Here is a 22,239-nt window from a genome sequence, read left to right as displayed (position 1 = left end):
GTTACAAGATTCGTGACCGGATTATTAATGGGCCGTCTGGCAAGTCATGCTGACAGTCTCTTCTACTGAACGAGGGTGGGGATTTGTATTCCGCTATGAGAAAAAGAAATAATATAATGAATAACCTTGATTAATGTGAACGGAACGTGTATGTGTACTCGGGCTACCATGGCTCATTAGTCTAGATTAAAGCCGCTTTACACATTGCTGCCAGTTTTGTGGAATGCAATTATAATGGCATTATAGTTTAGTTTATTTGCATTTACAACACACGCATTCGTGTAACTTTTCCACGTTAATAATTGTATAATAATTTGGATGTTTTTTGTTTTACATCAGTAACATAATTGTTGCCTACAAGAAAAAGTGCAAGCGATCAACAGAAATCTTTAACGTAATGTGCCAATGCTGCACCCTGGTGGTTGACGGGTGCAGTTGCTGAAATATATTGAGAACAATGTCAAAGACACGTTAATCCAAATAATGAAGTAAATTGTCAATTACCTATTACACACGCTATTGTGTTTTTATTTTTAACGACACAACTACTTGCTCATATGCTTGAATTGGAGACATAAGCAACATGGATTTATTTTCTTTCCAAACCGCCTTCAACTCTGAACAATGATTATAATACTCTTTGGTTTTTTCGGTAAAGTCACGTAGGTAAAAAGAATAAAATAAATTCAAATGAAAACAAAAACTTCTTTATTTTATATTTTCAACCTACGTGACTTTACCGAAAAAACCAAAGAGTATGGATCCTTGCAGTCACGAAAACTTCAAATCTAGAAATTATTATAATTGTTCATTGATAGAATAATTATTATAACTCTACAGGGCACGCATCTGGGGTGGAAGGCTCATTGCCCATCTCTCGAGCTGATGTAGTTCAATGTAAGGCAGTCGGGTTGATTGATCCAGAACTCACTGATTATCTACAATCACTGATGGCCCACTCGCCTGATTATTTATCACTCCGATATATATTGTAGAGGTTACTGCTTCCAAATAAGTTAAATCGTTTATTCCATCCACCCATATTCAGGACTCTCTACCAGGCCGTTTCATCCCATCCAGTGTTCGACCACAATATTGTAAGTAAACAAAATATATATTCTGCTTCTTCCCTCGCACTGATAGACTTTAGAATCCCCTACTATTACCTATTTTCTCCAAGTTCTTATAACCTTGCTACATTTTAATTCTGGCTAATCGCCTGAAGCTGGTGGTAATCACCCAGTGAAACGTCGTACTCGAATTGTATGTTGTGGGTTTACTCCCCAACACACCTGTGTGCTGAAGTAGTAACAAATTGGCACGTTTTATTTCCGTGATAAATCTTTACGAATTTGCTGTCGGGTGTTGGCAGGTTAAACGACACATTTATAATAAAAATAAAACATAATAAAATGATTCTCACGACGTTTCGACCACAACGCAAACATCCGTCCTCAGGTGAAGACCAGGTCTGTCGAAGACAGCGTCTGAAGGTCTTCACCTGAGGACGGCTGCTTGCGTTGTGGCCGAAACGTCGTGAGAATTATTTTATTATGTTTTATTTTTATTTTATTATTTCCCTCCTACGTGACTTTACCGAAAGAACCAAGAAGATGAATCCCTGCAGTCACGAAAGCTTTAAATCGAAATTTGACACATTTATATTTACGTGATCTAACCGAAAACAACTTTTATGGATACATTTAAGATTAACTATCAACCATAATGGAGGTTTTTTTTGGGTTAGATCACGTAAATATATAAATGTGTCGTTAAAACCCACCACCACCCGACACAGCCAACTAGTAAGGGTTGTCACATCAACACGCATTCGTGTAACGTAAACGTGTTTACGTGACAACCTTTGCTAGTTGGCTGTGTCGGGTGGTGGTGGTTTTTAACGACACATTTACGCGATCTAACCCAAAAAACCTCTATTGTGGATATTGGTCGCGAAAGCCTACGTGTTTAAATCTTTCTATCAAACCTTCAATAAATAGATCTTTGTTGCCGGCCACTTGACATATTTGTACTTCAGTCAGCACATCCGATTAGTGCGGTTGGCTAGCTACGTATGGCGCGAAAGAAATTAAACATACATACAAAGTAAATGTGATTTTAAAAGTGTACTATTATCCACAAAAAAGAAATGTTGGTTAACTAAAGAACGGTGTACAAAAGCACATTGAAATTATGTGGCCCACACAGTTTGTGGTGCTTTTAAGTACTGTAACATTTCCACTCCCGTAGAGGCAAGGTCAATATTTGTGTATTCTAGTCCCCTCCACCTAAAGTGGACTTTGCCGTGGGAGGAGTGCATGAACCCTCGGCATTTCTTTTCCTGCTTTGTCTGAGACCCCCTGCTGAGGGAGACCGAAAAAGGCATCGTGACGCGCATTGCTTGCCGGATGACATTGTGGCAAAAGCAGAGAAGAAATGCAAGAGCTTGAAAGATGAGTAGAACAGAGACCTAGGTTTATAAAGGAAGAGAGAAGAGCAAAAAGTGAAGTTGGTGGGGGAACTCTTCTACCAAAAACGGATGCATTTAAGTATCAACGGGGTAAGAGGACTGGACTTGTATATCAAAGCAAGGCTCCAAAGGCATGGCTGAAATGGACAAACCTGTGGAGTAATGACACAGGAAGATTCCGACTTGAATGGGAGTTTATAAGATGAATGACTCGTAACCCTATTGACATACTGGTTTGTTGGATTCTAAAGTCCCGAGCACCACAGAAAACATGACATGGATATTAGGTAACAGACTGGAACAGGTCAAAAATAAAGTGCTGATTAAGACGAGTGGTATCCATGTAAGACGAGCTGAAAGTTGGCTCGGATGGCGAGGAAGTATTGCAAGAGGACAACCACATCGGAAAGGTGATGGACAATTAAGCAGCGGGGCAGAGACCGAGAGGCAGTTCTGAAAAGGTGGTTTTAAGTAATGAATCAGAATGTGAAAGCCTGTGGAGTGGTCAAGGATAAGAATGAGTGAACAGGAAGGTGCAGACCCCACATTCGTGGTAAAAAATGCCAAAAGTATCCTCGACTTTGGGATAAAAGACACGTTGATAACATATGCTTGAGCAACATTTATTTTTTTGGAGACTGGCACCTTGGCAAAGTAGGCAGCATCAACACTGCCTATTCTGCAGGCATGCCATGTAAAGCACAGTACAGCATCGACATAAAATAAAGTAAAATTATACAACAAATATACAGCACATATACAAAGTCGAATAATACATTTCTAGTGTAAGAGTTACTTAAATCTTTAAGGGCATACTTTACAAATCTGACATGATCAAAGCGCTGTCATAAAGTGTGCTTAGCTGCCATTTACAGAATATTATGAGCAGATCACCACTAAATAGAGAAGTCAAATCTAAACCCTCTATTGCAGAACTGTGAATGTGGTTGTTTAAGCAACTTACGATTAAGTACTGCATTATGTTCATACACGACACATGTGCACCCAGATCGTGGTTTTCAAATGTTCTTGCTTTTTTCACTTGAATATCATTTTAGCACTTTCAAAATGTTAAGCAATTAACATTATTTTAAAATATGTAAATGCATAACATATATTTCGTAGGAAATGTATTTTGTGCCTAAGCACACCAACATTTCAGCTCATGTTAAAGGCTCACGTGGCAATACATTTATATCAACACTAACAAAATCCAAAAACAGGAAAACATACAAAAATACTTTACACACCTTTTTTTTTATTCAAGTTTTAGGAATTTTTTTGTGCATTGCACTTGTTAAGCGCCAGAGAGAAAATATCAACATACAGTACATTAGACTACATTTTGAGTAACAGACTGAAGAGCAATAAGTATGAAGAAGTGCGCACTTTTCCAGCAAAAGCTGGAAAACTTTTTTTACCCACTGATTTTTAAGTGGCAATAGTTACAATGATCAAATTTTCACAGCACCAACAGCCTTGGAAGTGAAATGTAACTTAATTTTCACTTTGTTTATTCCACAAGCTAAATTTCAAAATAATGTGGCAGCCTAAACTAAGAATAAATTCAGCAAGAGGAAAAGGTACATGTTAATTTCAAAACTGCATACTCAAGGGATACAACACGAGCTCAGGTTCTAGAACGGACCCCAATTTTAAACCTCCATATGCATGTCAACTTAATGATGTTAAATACTGTTGTAAATGAAATGAAAATAACATTCTCTTAATTTTAAGTGTAACATGAACTTAAGGAACTTTCAAAGTATAAATAATAGCTTGTATCATGAAGACATTTTGGTGGTCAACAATATAAACGAAGCATAAACCTGCTTGCACAACGTTTGGACGGACTTGAGTTGCTGTGCAGCTGTAAAGGCTCTTAAATGTTAAACGTATCCTTGCCCCTTCATTATGTTATCACAGGTAACTAACAAATCTCATGAACAAAAAAATAAATGCGCACGCACACGGTTGGCATACTCTCACTCGTTTCTGGCACACTTCTCCCTACACATGCACAATGCCTTCATAAAGACATGGGTGGCTGCAATGGTGGGCATGGGGAACCCCACTCCCCTTCCTCTCCATACAGGCTTTTAATGGAATCACAGTAGTCGGCGTCTGTTTCCTCAGCCCTCCAGTTCGGCACAGGGATGGGCTTAGAAGGGTAAGGATGCCCAATAACTGTGACCTTCACAGGCTCGGGGGAGGACAGGGGAGAGCTGTCGGACAGGAGGGGGCTGCGCGGTGACGGCACTGGCTTGTTGACGTGGGAAAGGCTTGGTCGTGGCTTGCATGCCTGAGGCGCAAACACGTACACGGCATTCTCCCCACTCATCCACTTCTGCTGTTGCTGCTGCTTTGGGCAAGGTGGTGTGGAAAGAAAGCGGTGCACCTCCTCCCCACACAGCACCAGATCCTGAACTTCAATCTGCAATCACAATGTCAAATGAGGTGGGGGGGGGGGAAACATTACCAGAAAATAAATTGGTCTGTTAGTATTTTGCCGTGAACAATTTTTCGTGGTAAAGCTTTGGAATACATTGGGATACTTAAATTTATTTTTTCAGATGAAAATTCCTAAAACTTTCTGATGAAGCTGCGTGAATATAAAACAGGGTTTATAACCTCACCTGCAAATCAAGAGCAATATATTTTATATCAATAGCATAGTGGCATTACGGATGTTCTCGATGTCCAGAAATACTGGCCTAAATTTCGAAACTCATTACAGCAGAGTGGAGAAACGGCTATTGACCTGGCAACCCCTGTTTTATTCCCAGCCACAACATAAGTTGGTAGTGATATCTGACAGGCCTGGGCCTCCTTTTTACCAACCTACACTGACTAGTATGGTCAAGTAAAACCTCAACAATGTGGGGAGGCCTTCATCTAGCAGCATATTGACAAAGGATTTGTACATTAAACTCAAAGTATTTATGTAGTGCAGGGCCACATTACAGCCATTAAGTCACAAATGTAATAGGTCAGGAGTGGGAGCTGGATTTCAACTTGAGTGTGCGTGACAGTGATTGTGGAATAATGGTGCTGGGTGAACGGCTCACCTCGGCTTTACGTTGGATCTGAGCAGTGATTGCCAACCAGCCGGGCGATCCACTGCGCTGCAGCTCCAGACTGAGCACAGCCAAAGCGAGAGTGGCAGGCCGACGAGCTGTGGCCAGCAGGTGTCCGCGTGTCAGGCAGCGGCACAGCAGGTTCGTCAAACGACTCAGTTCGTGTGCCGAGAGCGAATGTCCCCGCCCGCAACACACCAGCGCTTGGAACTGAAATAAAGTGCACGAGAGCATTGTTAACATGGTGGGCTTCTGTTAGTGAACACAAGTAAGGTGGCATGGAATATGAACACTCGTGGTAACAAGTTAGGGCACATTAACCCTATTTTAATGAGCTGTTTAAACTATCATGAAGTGATTGTAGTCTTCAGCAGTTTAACTCATCAATTTTAGTATTGACTTAATGAGTAATCTTTTTGCTAAAGTAAACATTCGTAGCCATTTGTAGGTTACTTACTTCACAGAATAAACAAGAAATGAACATTGGTCATTTAAAGAATACAGTATACCAAGCTTAGTGTGCATTTAGGGGAATTTCGGTGATCTTTAAAATTTCCCCAGGCAGTAGTTGTAGGTGTGTTGGAATGCATGCTTGAAAGTTGCTGGTTTCCCTGCTTCAGTCGTGTTTATCATCCTCTTCACTGCACACACGACTATACCCCAGGGCCCTGTGTCTGCCCAGGCAGCTCTGTCGAGTCCATTCAGACAGCGGGCATGTTTTGGCAGCATCACCAGGCGACATCTTACAATGTGCAGGAAGTCGAGAGCGGTGACGACCCGCAAGTCCCAGCCCAGCTTGTCCAGCACCAGCATCTCCATGCGCAGGATCTCGCGTGGCGAGCAGCCGCACTCGCTCTCGTGAGCCAGGTCCTTCACCATCGGCACCGCCTGCAATGCGCGTCCGGGCCTCTTGTAACGCCACATGCAACCCACCGGCACTAAGCCTCTTAAAGTTGTTCCTATTGGCGGTATATTTTTCATCCTCCACGCTGTGTTTCGGAACATTCAACGGTGCAAAACTACAAGGTGGTTCAGGGATCTATTTTTGAGGCTTAATGCGAATGAGGAAGTCACGGTTCAGTTTTCTTTTTCCCCCAGTTTGTGACCCAGAAAAATTGGCCTTTTTCAGCTGAATTGTTTACACCAAGGTGTTTGAGTGTACAGTAATGGCTCTGGAAAAATCTGCAATGACACAAGCACAGGTACAGTTGCCTGGTGATTAGTGAGCTTACCTCTGGCTCCTCTGAGAGCTTGGCAGCCAGGAAGAAACAAGAAACAGCCATGCAGCGGAGGTACTTTGGTCGCGCCTGTAGACACAGTAAAGTTTTATTAGTGCTTTACATAACACTCTTATCATGAATGCACACATACACTGAAATTATTATTGCACTGAAAAGTTGTATTTTAATTGTGTTTAAAGTCAATCAACTCTAAACAAATTTACAAAATCACACATTTTTATCATCAGCATGTGTTGGGACTGGCTCGCTCTTACCTTGACGATGGAAAGGAAGCGGTCGAGGGTACTGACGGCCAGCGCCAGAGTCTCGGGGTAGAAGCGGAAAGTTCCATTAAGCTGTGCGAGCCAGCGCACAACCTCGTCTCTCTGTGCTGGAGAGATAGCCTCGTCCTGTACCAGCCAAAAAGACATGGTCCGTTAACAATCAATGCCTCCCACTTCATTTCAACCCATTTAACAGTGAATTTTAAAAAGTACAATACGTGTTTTTGTGAAGGTGATATAATACAATTATTGTATTGAGCATTAAAACAAAGTTATTAATTTAAATTGAGCTCCACTTTTACCTGTTGTATTATTATAGAAATCTCGGATACTCATAACAAGTGTACAATGTTACTGTGCAATGAGTGAGTCAAACGTACAAACAGGCAATGACAAAAAAAATGCACTAAGTTTCCCAGCCCAACTTTGGTTCCACATGGTGAAGTGAGAGAGTCACCATGACGCACTAAGCACGTAAGAGGAACTTTGGGTGCATGGCTGAACGACCACATCTGTCAACTATTTTTTTTTTTAGGCTCCAGAGCCCACAGCCATAAGCGGCTGACAATTAAATTACATTCCATTATAAATCAATCGGCAACACCTGTCACGTGCAATCTAGGGACACACGAAACATTGATTTAAAGCTGCGTCAGGGCACAGGGTTCTGTCCTAAATATGCTCTTTGTCTTGGTGTGCAGCACAAATCGAAAGGCATCAAGACCGAACCTGGTTGGAAGGAATCTGCAGGAGGCGATTGAGCCCTGCCTTGGTCTCCTTGGCCAAGGCATCGTCCAAAAGCTCCATCAGCCTCTGTGCACCCAGCACCCCTGGCATGGCGACTGCAATCCAGGCGTTCCTTCCAACCAGACAAAGCTACCTGCGAGGGACACAAATAGCACACTCAGTGTTACTAGGCAATGCCATACTCATGTATATTAATGTACAGATAACGTTACCTTTTCGTGTTTGAATGTCCAAAGTGCATCTGGATCCATTAGCTAATGCCTTTTTAGATGTGTAGTGGGTATATAAAAATATATGGTACTTAAAACCTGATGTGAAATATACACTTTGATATAGACCAAACTGTACATGATTTTGAAGAGGCCAAGACTTCCAACAATAATGCCACCACAACGTATGTATTCTGCTATTTACTAGCCCAGGAGAGCTTCACCGATTCTCAACTTTTGTTGCATTGGTGGGATTGGGAGTTTAAAAAGTCTGATCCCCCAACCCTTTGTCACTGACCTAGATTACAGGCCTGTAGATTAGACTGCATACGTATTTCACACATTACATATACATACCATGCAGCAGTGTTAGTATGTCATATAAACATAATTGTGCATTTATATTTATGCATAGTATGTGTAGATATCGCCGTTTGATGTTGTGTTGTGCTTGGATGGGAGTATCTGTGTGGAGCTTGTGATTGTTTTCCACTCGTATCTATGGGGTTTCTCCCATCAAACGTGAATTGATGGGAATATTCAATGCAGTAAACTCCTGAAAAGGCAGTTTAAAGTACCACCATCTCTAATCCACACCTTTAACCCTAACCCTTAACCATAAACCTTAACCCCCATCCATGAATCAGAACCTCTAACCCATTAACCTTTAACCCCTATACAAAATATAATTGAGTGGTGCCCCCTTAATATGTTATCAACTGAAACCAAAGACGATTGAAAAAAAACAATCGGAAGGATAGTGACTTTTCTTTTGCCTTCTATTATACCCTTGGCACGCAGATGTGAAACACGCTTTACGGTACACCTACACAGTGAAATGCAATACGTGAGACACATTGGCACAGGCTAAGCGACCGAGTTTAACCCCGTTTTGCATACCACGGCTTGCGTCATACCACCAGGCCACTCTGGTCCCTGAACTTGGAACCAAACTCGTCAACCCCCCCCACCAACCCCACTGACTCCATCGATCGTTCTGGGGCGTTGCTACGTGAGTCTCGAAACGTTTGTCTTGGTAAAAATAGCCGTGGCAAAGACCGCCTCGCGTCACGCAATAACGAGCGGGGGAAACCGCATTTAGGCCACTCCTGGGAGACGCATCGCTATCAACCCATACGGGTTATCCGTATTCTTGTACAGGAAAATTGAGTTTTGAGGTCCATAAGGTGTACAGACGTTTCAATACGGAAAGAAACATGTTTTTTTGTCTATTTGTTTGTGTTTCTCCCTGGCAATGGGACTTTGTCGGATGAAAGGTGAGATTTATAAGGCACGGGGTGATCAATATGGTATGAATTTGGTCTGTAATAAGGTAGGGCACTGATAAGGGGTTGACATGTATGTCATGGTGAGTGTACTAGTTGTGAGCGCCTAAGTGGTGAGTGTACAAATGGTGAGTGTAGTAGCGGTGATTACTAGTGATGAGCGTAGTGGTTAGTTTACTAGTGGTGAGTGTACAAATGGCGAGTGTACTAGTGGTGAGTGTAGTAGCGGTGATTACTAGTTGTGAGTGGTAGTAGTGGTCATTGTCTATTTGTGTTTCTCCCTTGTGATGGGACTTTGTAGGAAGAACGTTGATATTGATACAGGCACGGGGTGACCAATACGCTCTGAATTTGGTCTATAATAAGGTAGGACACTGATAAGGGGTTGACAGGTATGTCATGGTGAGTGTAGTGGTGAGTTTACTAGTGGTGAGTGTCTATTTGTGTTTCTCCCTTGTGATGGGACTTTGTAGGATCAACGTTGATATTGATACAGGCACGGGGTGACCAATACACTCTGAAAGTGGTCTATAATAAGGGAGGGCACTGATCAGGGGTTCACGGGTATGGAAACGTAAGGGGGCAAATCGCAACTCCCCGTCAAGTGTACGCCCTTTTTTCAGGCGCTTCGTAACACGGAGAATTACGAAATATTTGCGTACGCACACTAAAATGAATACTTTCGTCTCACGTCATCGTGCCTTTAGTACCGATGCAATGGAATAAAATAAACCCACCAGCAGAGGCCGCGCATCCACCCTCAGTGTCACTTGCCAAGCATTGCAATAATACGAAGTGTGGACAACAGTCGTAGCTACTCATGCACTACGATACTGAACATGCAAAAACACTGTGCAGAACGTTTACGATACGAACAAAAGCACGTACAGTACTTTAACAACTATGTGGTCAGCAGAGTGTAGACAATTTACTCTCGTGCTGTCATGAGCTAACCAGCGCGGTGAAGTATCGTCTAACAGATCCCACGTCAACAGCTACAATACACACATTAGTCTAAGCACATTACTGTAAGTGGCCCACATTGTACATTTGGGGATAGGGGATAGGATCGTACGGGCATCCACGTTGCATCAAAGTACGGCCTTTGTCAATCCACTGCTGGATGAGGGTGGCTAGTTTGTCTATACCTCACACTACGCCGTTCCGTCCGGGTTTGGTGAAGGGAGGATGATGGCCCACGACCAGATCGATGGTATCACTTCGCCACTGATGTTATAGCCCAGGACCAGATCGATGGTATCACTTCGCCACTGATGTTATAGCCCAGGACCAGATCGATGGTATCACTTCGCCACTGATGTTATAGCCCAGGACCAGATCGATGGTATCACTTCGCCACTGTTATAGCCCAGGTCCAGATCGATTGTATTATCACTTCGCCACTGTTATAGCCCACGACCAGATCGATGGTATCACTTCGCCACTGTTATAGCCCAGGTCCAGATCGATTGTATTATCACTTCGCCACTGTTATAGCCCACGACCAGATCGATGGTATCACTTCGCCACTGATGTTATAGCCCATGACCAGATCGATGGTATCACTTCGCCACTGATGTTATAGCCCAGGTCCAGATCGATGGTATCACCACTTCGCCACTGATGTTATACTCCACGACCAGATCGATGGTATCACTTCGCCACTGTTATAGCCCACGACCAGATCGATGATATCACTTCGCCACTGATATACTAACCCACGACCAGATCGATGATATCACTTCGCCGCTGACGTTCTAGCCCACGACCAGATCGATGATATCACTTCGCCACTGATGTTCTAACCCACGACCAGATCGATGATATCACTTCGCCACTGACGTTCTAGCCCACGACCAGATCGATGATATCACTTCGCCACTGATGTTCTAACCCACGACCAGATCGATGATATCACTTCGCCACTGATGTTATAGCCCACGACCAGATCGATGATATAACTTCGCCACTGATGTTATAGCCCACGACCAGATCGATGATATCACTTCGCCACTGATGTTCTAACCCACGACCAGATCGATGATATCACTTCGCCACTGATGTTCTAACCCACGACCAGATCGATGATATCACTTCGCCACTGATGTTATAGCCCACGACCAGATCGATGATATCACTTCGCCACTGATGTTATAGCCCACGACCAGATCGATGATATCACTTCGCCACTGATGTTATAGCCCACGACCAGATCGATGATATCACTTCGCCACTGATGTTCTAACCCACGACCAGATCGATGATATCACTTCGCCACTGATGTTCTAACCCACGACCAGATCGATGATATCACTTCGCCACTGATGTTCTAACCCACGACCAGATCGATGATATCACTTCGCCACTGATGTTATAGCCCACGACCAGATCGATGATATCACTTCGCCACTGATGTTATAGCCCACGACCAGATCGATGATATCACTTCGCCACTGATGTTATAGCCCACGACCAGATCGATGATATCACTTAGCCACTGATGTTATAGCCCACGACCAGATCGATGATATCACTTCGCCACTGATGTTATAGCCCACGACCAGATCGATGATATCACTTCGCCACTGATGTTCTAACCCACGACCAGATCGATGGCACCCCCCCCCCCTCACATAGCAACGCCTGTTTGTGGCCTACATTGAACGCCTTTAACGATTTATAAATACCAAATGTTTGTTTTTTAGAAACACAATGTCACATGCCCCCCCCGCAGTGTACATTTTACAAATTACAGTAACTTGGTCTGCGAGTGTTTTGCAAGACGAGCAAAAATTTAAATAAATATTAATTTGATAAACGAGCGAGGTCTTGCAATACGAGTATAGTACGTGCATACGCTTTGTCTGTCTAGCGCCATGTGATCACAATTGATATACGAATGATTTGATATACGAGTGCTTTGATATAAGAGTGATTTGATATACGAGTGTTTTAGATTACAAACGTTTCCAGGATCGAATTATGCTCGCAATCCAAGGTTTTACAAATTATTATAATTGAATGCAATACTGCTACTAGCACAGTAACGTGTGCCTGTATAGTTTATCTTTGTGTTCATAATGGTTATAAAGAAACAGTTGATGTGACAAAGGAAAACATATAAATAGATTATATCTGCCCCCCTATCATACATATGTTAACAATATACAGACGTGAATTAATATAAACTATAACCACAGTCGCTTGTCCCCTATTGTGTATGCCATGTTCTACATGTTATAGTAATGTAACTGTAGATTTGTATTCGGTAAAGTGTGCTTGTATAGTTTGCCTCAGTGTTGGTAATACTCTATACAAGTAACAACATTGTAAATTAGGTGAATTATAAACGTTGCGATGTTTTATCTTCATTTCACTACCCCTATTGTGCATACATCACCAGCCCAGAGGCATCAACACAACACTCTTCGACAAATTACTGCGCGAATGTTAAAATAAGCACGGTAGTTAAGCTAGCCAGTTAGTCGAACACCACTTTGTGAGTTAGTTACACCGATATATAAATGTAATATTGTAAAACGTTTAAAAATAAACATTAACGACGACCGAAAGGCGACGATGTCATGCCCGGCACTTACCTCTCCGCACAGACGAGGATCTGTACCGACCGAGGGACTTATTGTAAACTTAGAAGTAGCCCATTTTAATGGTTTTAAATCAACAATAAAAGGAATAAAAAATAAAACCGAACGAGCCCTCAGCTCCGTCGAGTGGGGACTGACCCAAGGGACGACCCCCCACTGGACCTCACCCTCCGCACATTCATATCCCTCCGCGCAGGGCGACCCTAAAATATATGTAATTTGCGTCAATGTGTGCGATATTTATAGATGTTATCTTCTCTTAAAAGGAATACGTTAATATGCGCGCGTAATAATGGGATTTGCGACGAGATAAATTGTTCAAATACGGATATGTTCGACGGGATTATTTTTTTGAGGAACGTCAAATCCGGACCGCCTTACTCGCGACCATGACGTGATAAAAACAGACGTTATTTATTTACAGGACAATTAACTATACCACAATTTTTTTTTCAACAACATAGCTTCACCTTCTCTCCACATTTCCCAATTAATTTGATGGACACGGGGCTGAAAATAAATATTAGCTTTTAAAACGAGCTACGTGTTGGTAGGACGTGACGTCATGGTGGTTTTGGCGCAAATTTCAAAAGAACAAAGGAACTTTACAATCTCAACCACAACCGCTTTCTCGCGCAGAAACAATGCAATGTGCCCCTCACAATGTCGACTTACAATGAGCCTTCACAGTGCACTCTTTACATTGCACCATAAATTTTACTTTATAGTGTTCCCTCACTCGTTAACGTTACAGTTCCCGCACGATGTTTCCCTCATACTTTTCCTCGTCAATTTAATTAAAAATGTTCCTCCCTCACTGCTGTTCACGGATTTTCCCTCAAGATTCACTCCACAACGTTCCCTTTTTTACTGTTCACTCAGACGTCCATTTCGCTTCCTCGGTATCCTGTCGTAATGTGCCCTCAACGATGCCCTGTTATAATCTCTTAGTTCCCTTACCTTCTTAAAATATAAATATTCTCTCACTGTCCACTTCACAATATTCCCTCACTGTTTCATCACAACGTTCCCTCAGTCCTCTTAAAATGCTCCCTCAATCTGCTTATTTGCTCCCTCACAATGCCCCCCTCATAACGTTCACTCACCAATACATTAAATGTTCCCCCTCATCACTGCCCCATTACTCTTGCCTCATACCACCCAGTCGTGGCAAGCTGTTGTATCATCACAATGTCCCCCCCACAATGTCGGTACAAACATTGTCGGTCCCCTTCAAGACGATGCCGTCCAGTTATTCCCACAATATTCCTCCTCACGTTGTTTCCCTTACAATGTTAAAGTAAATTAAAATGAAACGTTAAAAAGAACCTCCACGTTTGCATGCTTTGTTTTGTAATGCACACTCCCTGCATAATGAGAATGTTACTTGCTGGGGGTTTGCAAATAATTTATTTTACTCGATTGCTGTTTATTTTTGGTAAGAATCTTTAAAAGCAAGAGTCGTGATGGGGGAAAAACGGACCACGTTTGCAATTTGTTATTTCTATTGTTGTTTAAATAAAGTGGTGCATCAACGTGATCATCATCGCCATCAGTGTTTCTATTGACATGTGCCCACTCAAGGTGGGAAACATTGGAGAATGCCTTCATCGAGCAGTGGATAGACAATGTCTGACAGTAATAATGATGTTAGGAGGGCAGCTTACGTGCGAGACTAATGCACAATGGTCCGTGGGGTTGTTCTAGGCAATTGGGACAGATGGCAGATGCCAGCGAGGGTTGTGGGGTGTGCCTGTGAAGTGTTTGCCTGCTTGTCCTTTTAATTCCACGACCAGTTTGTACTGGTCACAGCCATGTTGGTGCCTTGCCCAAAATCCCACCACACAAACCTTATCGCCTTGTCCCATCTCTTCCTGACCTCCCCACATTTTGCTTTCCCTCCCCTCTCTCTCTACCTATATCCTTACAGATGGGAAACAATCTTAAAAGAAAACCTCTCTTTTATACCAAGTCTCATCCTGACCTCCCCACATTTTGCTTTCCCTCCCCTCTCTCTCTCTACCTATATCCTTACAGATGGGAAACAATCTTAAAAGAAAACCTCTGTTTTATACCAAGTCTCTTCCTGACTTCCCCCATATTTTGCTTTCCCTCCCCTCTCTCTCTCTCTCTACCTATATCCTTACAGATGGGAAACAATCTTAAAAGAAAACCTGTTTTATACCAAGTCTCTTCCTGACCTCCCCACATTTTGCTTTCCCTCCCCTCTCTCTCTCTCTCTACCTATATCCTTACAGATGGGAAACAATCTTAAAATGAAACCTCTGTTTTATATCAAGTTTAATGTTGGCCATAGGTTAGGTTATTGCAAAATGCACGTTTAGAAACATTTCACCATCTAATTTGAATTTCACCAACATGTCCATGTCAACTGCAGAGTGTGACTTCATGACACACCGTTTGTGTGCATTATTTATTCAATCGAGCACTTTAATTTCCCATAATTAGTTGTTTTTTTCTGAATGCTGTAGGTGCTGTATGGATTGTTGCTTTGCAGGGCCGTGAGGGATGGTGGATTTTGGGGGGGGAGCTTTATCAAGCAGTGGATTGTTAATGAAAAACGTGTGGTGACGTTACTCCTACTTATTATTGAGTGAAATTATTTATAATTTTCATAATTATAAACTGTATACAGTACATGTATATTTGTTTACCAAAAGTGTCATCATTATGGGTGCATCATTGGCAGCGGCAGTGTGTGGCTCAAAGCCACGGCACGACGAACCTGACGACCCGAGGTTTGATTTCCAGCCACAACTAACATGAGTGGCGAATCTAATCCGGTCCCTGGGTGCCTCCCCTTCACCAACCTGTACGCCCAAAACGGTGTGTGGGAGACCTCAGTCTAGAAGGAGATGGACAAAAGATGGTCGATATCATACTTAGAATATATTCAAAAGTACAGGAGGGCTTTTTCGTCCCCCGCTGAGAAAACACCTGGAAAATTTTACCGACGATGGGATTTTAAAAACTAATTAAACGATGGGGTCACTTTTCACAGACACAGTCCACACTTAAACCATTCAGGGCACAAGAGGCAGAACTTTATTTCAATCGACGTTCGATGGCATCACATCTAAGTTTTCGGGCTGTTTGGTAACATACTACAGAGGCATTTGCACACCAAGCACAAATTACATTTCAGCAAGTGCAATTATAGACATGCAAGCTAAACCGAGTGACCACCAGCTGCCTTCTACTAAGCAGGAAAGTGACCTGCGAGCATTAAAAAATATTCATAAGCAAGATTAATCCTCGTGTTGCTGGGTGCACATTAAAACAAACCCAATCAAACAAATAAACATTACATTATTATTTTTATGTCAATAACACATCTTTTTAAAATCAATCATATGTAAACAAATGCAAAGCAGAAGTAACGTATTGCATTGTGTTAAGACACGTGCCTTCAGATCGACACGTTTTGTCTGTAAATTGTCATGTAAAGAGGGGAATGGTGGTACTAAATCTCACAATAAGGAATGTGTGCTCACAAATGCAGAAAGGTAGCTTATTAGCTTTAACAAAATCTGAGTGCAGAGCCAGGCTATAGAATAATCTTCAACAGTACAACAATGAATGATGCTGTAGCATCGGTGGTGAGATGCCAACTACTTCGCCTGGTATACAGGAGGCAGTAGGTTCGATCCCAACAACTGACGCCTGCATATTTGGAGTCTCTGCGTGGATTTTTCTCCAGGTCCTCCGTTCTTTTCCCTCCACATTTAGAAACATCAGTTGAGAGGACTGGCTGCTATACATTTTCACAAAAGCCACTTTTTTTAGCTATCATTTGTGGCCAGGTCACTGCTGAAAAAAACTATGTAGCTCAGTGGGCCTTACCTAATAAAATAAAAACATATTTTAACTTAAAACAACAAAATATAGAATCCTTAAGGCAGATGTTAAATGACAAAATAAACATTGTTAAGAGGTCCCTCAAAAAGAAGCCTTTGAATCTCAAAAATGTAATATTATACCTCATCTGGCCCACAGACCCTGTGTTAGATTCACGTGGTGTTGATCTCAGGTCAGGGATGATTTATCCCAAAGACTCCGAGATCTGACAACAGTGTTATCGGCACACTTAACTCTCTACCTGCGAGATGTTTCTGTAAAGTGCACAGAGTGCTCAACTCACATCTGCACCCTGAAATATTTTAGGCATACATGCATGGGTACGTGTGCCTGTGTAGCATTGGCAGATAAATTCAAATGATCACTTTCATTCTTGGTTCAGTAAAGTTCTGATTCATAATATGGTCTTCAAGCATTCAAAGAGAAATGCTAAATCTACATATCTTACAGGGTTCGTTTTTTTGTTGATCATATTTGCATTGTTTACAGAGTTGTCAAGGAGGTACATAAAGGCCACACAAAGTGAACTAAAACTCTACAATATACAAAAAAAAACACGTGTCTGACATTAGCTCGAATATGTTGAACTATTGGTTACACATTAACCGTGAAACGAACAAGAGTGTGGCATACAGCAGTTTATCAGTGCAGGGCAGTGGACATTAAGTCAAAACGCACATGATCTTCTTGCGATGGTCCACTTGGCAAATGAAAACACAAGAAAGCGACGATGCAATGACTTCAAAAACACGACAGTTGTTGCATTGTTTTAAAATATATATCTTCTCTTTTTCTACGTGAATATGGACAGTCTACAGAACCCTGTTTGCTAATAAATACTTAAATACCACGTTCATTTTACACAATGATATATGAAGTAATGCTAAGACACGTGCACACACAAATCAGATCCAACCATTCATTGCCCGTTTGACATTGCCTCAATTGAGCGACTCAGAAGTAAATATTTCACCACATGGACCTGAAAACACAGCCACAGACTACAACTCTACAGTAATGAGTAAGTACACTTTTCATTTATAACCTTCATGTAATGAACATATTAAATATATGGTTTATAAAAGCTACACGGTTAATAAGGCTGATGGGGGGGAAAAACGATTACAGGGCTCAGTTTCACTGAACGTGCGTTTTATTATCCATCTCTGAAATAAATATGCCCTTACTGCAGTTACAAGCACTCACAAACGTGAACTTCAGTGTCGAAACTAATCATAATTCCACATTTTTGTTTTACTAACAGTGAAAAATACTGGTAGATTGTTGCTGTTGGCAGCCGTATAGTGAAAGCCCATCCATTCGCACCAAATTCACGGAGACCGCTGTAGATTAATATTTATTGTCTAAGCAATGTGCAAATAATTTTAATGCATGCAGGTAGGCATACATGTGGATAGAATTGGTGTTTATGTTAAACGCCAACACCTTCAGCCTACCAATATGTCTCGTGGTATTATCTAAACTGTGGATATGCATCACTGACGTGATGTACATAATAACATCATAATCTACTTAAGTGCTGTAAGAACATACTGCGGCTCATAAAATCTAGATAAAATGTAATCTGCTGACATAATTGACGTCTCAGATTAGTTTTAATGTTGTATATTTTAATGTAACGAAAACCATGCAATAATGCATATCGTAATGATATAAAAAAAAATATAACCGCAATTTAAGTGCGAATCGGTGACATTTCACTATATATAAAATCCGTGTTGTTAATGTCGAGCTAACGGAGGAATTGAATGCCATTTAAAATAGAACTACCCGTGGCAAGCGCCCTATGTGACATTAAGTGGTACCATTATTGTGTTCACAGTGAGTGTTCTTTCAGGAATGTGGGGGGGGGGGGGGGATAGAGAAGTCGAACTCAAATTTGAAATCACAACAGCCACATTACAAACGGCACAAGTATTAACAACCACGTCTGGTGTGATAAATGACCCCGCCACGGGAGGGCGCTACATCTTTTTCTCCCGGGGAAACACCGGGTACTTCCCGCTCATAGCTGATACATGGGACTTGGTCGGTGTTCACAGAAAATGAGAATCACCGTAACTTCCCTCCAGCATGACGTGTGACGTTTTGGTCCACGTGACGGTAGCTGCTTCATGCACTGAAATGAGCCAGCCTGAAACTCGATATAGTCGAGGGAGAAAGTGAGTGGCTTAGTTCAGTTCCTGCAGTAGCTCCCAGTACGTGGAATGAAACGTTGGGCATCAACCCGAAATAAACATCACAAAGCGATACCCGCACAACCATGAAGCCCTACACAGTAGTGGCATTATTCGTGGCTTGCCAAGTAAAATTAATCGATGACAATCAATTCTTGAGCTCCCAATACACGCATCAATTTGTGCGTCTGAAAATTGATCATTTCCAATTCATGTATATATTTTTTTGACGCCAGTGTTTCTCGAACTGCAGTCCTCGTGACCTCCAGTTTGAGTTCTGATCTTTTCCATTCATATGCAAATTGTGCCTCTCTACATGTTGCACGTACCTGATAGTTTATCATTGCAAAGCGGAGGGGTCGCCAGACCTAGATTTGGAAAAACACTTTTATGCGATTGATTCATGGAAACCCTACATCCACTATCAATTATACACCAATCATAAGGGAAAAATAAACATAGATTGTTGAATAGTATGAGCACCTTGATTTGTGAAAATAGAATTGTGGATGTGGTGAATTTTTGCAAGCCTACCAGAGACCCTAAGAACTCAAGTGGAACGATTGCATTTAAAACCTCTGTGGGCTGCCTTGGAAATGCTGTAGAATGAAATGCTAAGCACACTTCACAACTGCCATGGGAGTGGTGGGATACGGCCATGATGTCAGCACTTTGCAGGTATGAGTTTCTGGATCATGCGCATTTGAGAAACACCCAGCCCCACTAGGAGGCAATGTCGCTTCAAATATCCTTGTTTTCTCTCCCATCTGAATCACAACTTGATGATAAACTCTCGATTCTTTATAACTCCACTTGCAGCTGCTTTGGATATATAACCTTGTCTGTTTAAATATTAGTACTATAGTCAACCTATATGTTTAATGTTTCTGCAGCTTAGTTTTGGCAACTGCGCTATGATCTAGAGGTAATCTGCCCAAGTTGATTGGCACTGCAGGCAATTTTATATTTAGCTTTGATTTAACGTTGATTTAAGGTTTGTGCAATGCTTAATTCCTCATATGATAGTGTTTTTTGTTTCCATTTCTTTACTTCATTGCTATACTTTGTCAATTTGGTGACCCGGGTTATTCTTGAAAATGCGACAGAAGTTCTGTTATATTTAGTTCTAACCTGGTTAAACAAAACAAAACTTTTACTGGAAATTTGAAGGTGGCAAGGAGATAGCAGCCCGACACGTGAGATTGTGGACCTGTCAGTGATGACCTTGGAGTGTGATTCTGCCCTTGTATGGCGAGTTTTCTGCAGCCACTCCAATCTCCTCCGACACGCAAAACACTCCTTACATTGGAATTGGGACACAAACATGTCAAGGCAGAACCCTGCTGATAAGAGTCATGAAACTCAATAAGGCTTTCCTGTCTAAATAAAATACCTTTAATCACATTACCATCCTCAACACGACTTTACGATTGAAACATATCATCTAACATGTTCACTGATGGACCCCTTACAGAAAGAGAGGCGGGGGGAACTGTGGCAATGTAAAATTTAGACTTGTATTTCATATTGATCTACGATAGTTCGACTTCCCTTGATATCCAACCCGCTCAATATTTCCCAATGCCCAGCCCGTGCACCGCATGCATGCATGCGAACGCCAGTGTTTGTGCACCCACGCCGCCCGGACTGGCTTCAGGTGTCCACCTTGCCGAAGGTGCCATCGGGCGGGCGGTAATGTCTGGGGAAGGTGACGAGCTGCAGGCAGTTGAAGGCGTACTTGCGGCAGCCCACGTTCTTCATGGTGTTCTCTCGGCGGCAACCCTCGCTGAACACACGGGGACACACGCGCGCACACACACACAGCCCCACGTACGCGCCCACACACACACACACACGACTCGCGCGCGCACGCATGCACGCGCAGGCCGTCGCGTGGTGCGCATGCAGCACGGGCACGCGTACAAACAGCGGAAGGGATGTGGGGAAAACAAAAGGGAGCGGGGGGATAAAAAAAAATAATAGCAAAAATATATGAATTGCAAAAGTAAATAATGGCAGGAGAAATAAATAAGTTACACCAAATAATGACTAAATGATACCGCAATAAATGATGTTGTGCGTATTGGTGAATTGAAATGCAATCGGCAATCGTTTTGGCAATGACAGCTGCAAAACGATGTGAAGTTGTGGATTAAGGTTTTTATTCTTCATGGAATGATGGAGTGGGTGTTCTCTGGGTATGGTAGTCCAGCTATTCCCCATTGAATTGTACATGTGTTATCTCTGTTATGACCACCTGAACTGTCACACAGATGTTCCTCTGCCCTTTCTCCAAAAGGCAAAGGTCAACTTCAAGTCATCCCTGCATATGCACATGTGCTACAACTCCGTCCTATAGTATGTCATATGTATGACAGAGGAGTAGCTGAATACCCTGATATTATTTAATAGGCGTTATTACAAGTACAGGTATGACTGGATGCCATATCATTGATGTGACACACATCGCGTGGCGTGAGGGTTCTGCCTTTGTAGTGAGGGTTGCAAGTTGACGCCGAGGAGGGGGGAGGAGGCGCCTCGGCCCCCCATGTGGAGTGACGTCAGCCGCTAATTATTATGAATGGGGGGGGGTGTCCATTTGGAGGACGTCACCTGCTCATGATTATTAATGAGGAGGGCTGTTCGATGTGGAGTGACGTCACGAGCGTTAAGGGCAGAGATTCCTGAGTAATTATAGTAGGTGTATGGGTTAATCCGGCCCTGTGAATACCATAATATGTGATACGTGTGGTGGAGATGAAAGTAGTCCTTCCTACTTTAGCACAATATGAAAAATGTTCAGTGTCAAGTCTGAGACTCAACAATTTGCATCAAATGACATTTCGTATTTTTCCACAATTGTGTTCCAACTGTGTTCTCAGATGAAGAGTCCACTCACAAGTCTCTCAGATGAGTGCATTATCCCATCGGCCTGCAAAAGCTGATAAGTAATTATCAGACAACTGCTCCTGAGATCCATTCAAGTCACCCGTTATATACACGAGGAGAACTGCACTTTCTTATGTGCCCTGCTAAAGAGATGACCACTTTTTATTTTAAGGCAAATTAAGAAAAATAAACGCGAATTTAATATTACGTGTTTTTATAGGGTTTTGTAGAGTCACTGACACCTTAAATTCACGACGCATGGGAACCGGGCTTCAAAACCACATTGCGATTCGGGATCTCAACAGCGCTGGCTCAATGTTACCCTGAGCCGACCTGAAAACTACCAGTCAAGTTTTTTGTTTGTTGATGAAGCGT

General features: G+C 42.3%; 2 protein-coding genes across 3 annotated transcripts in view; both read right to left on the bottom strand.

The window, feature by feature from the left end:
- Positions 1-3,079: 3,079 nt before the first annotated feature.
- LOC133350015 (cyclin-I-like) lies at positions 3,080-13,063 on the bottom strand. The gene is made up of 7 exons (XM_061563966.1): positions 12,893-13,063; positions 7,781-7,931; positions 7,043-7,177; positions 6,780-6,854; positions 6,295-6,435; positions 5,539-5,757; positions 3,080-4,904 (listed from the first exon to the last, which is right to left on the bottom strand). The coding sequence occupies exons 2-7, from the start codon at positions 7,886-7,888 to the stop codon at positions 4,500-4,502; spliced, it is 1,083 nt and encodes a 360-aa protein (XP_061419950.1). The 5' UTR covers positions 7,889-7,931; positions 12,893-13,063; the 3' UTR covers positions 3,080-4,499.
- Positions 13,064-15,941: 2,878 nt separating this feature from the next.
- LOC133350014 (inositol polyphosphate-4-phosphatase type I A-like) overlaps positions 15,942-22,239 on the bottom strand; it is a 70,395-nt gene continuing 64,097 nt past the window's right edge. For both annotated transcript variants that reach the window (XM_061563964.1, XM_061563963.1), the window contains exon 25: positions 15,942-20,761. In XM_061563964.1, the coding sequence (XP_061419948.1) occupies positions 20,629-20,761 (133 nt within the window). In that variant the 3' untranslated portion in view covers positions 15,942-20,628. The remainder of the gene's footprint in view (positions 20,762-22,239) is intronic.

This window comes from Lethenteron reissneri, chromosome 32, assembly GCF_015708825.2.
Source record: "Lethenteron reissneri isolate LAM-NWPU_2019-01 chromosome 32, ASM1570882v1, whole genome shotgun sequence".
NCBI classification, from domain to species: Eukaryota; Metazoa; Chordata; class Hyperoartia; order Petromyzontiformes; family Petromyzontidae; genus Lethenteron; species Lethenteron reissneri.
This window is presented reverse-complemented; position numbering and strand designations above follow the sequence as displayed.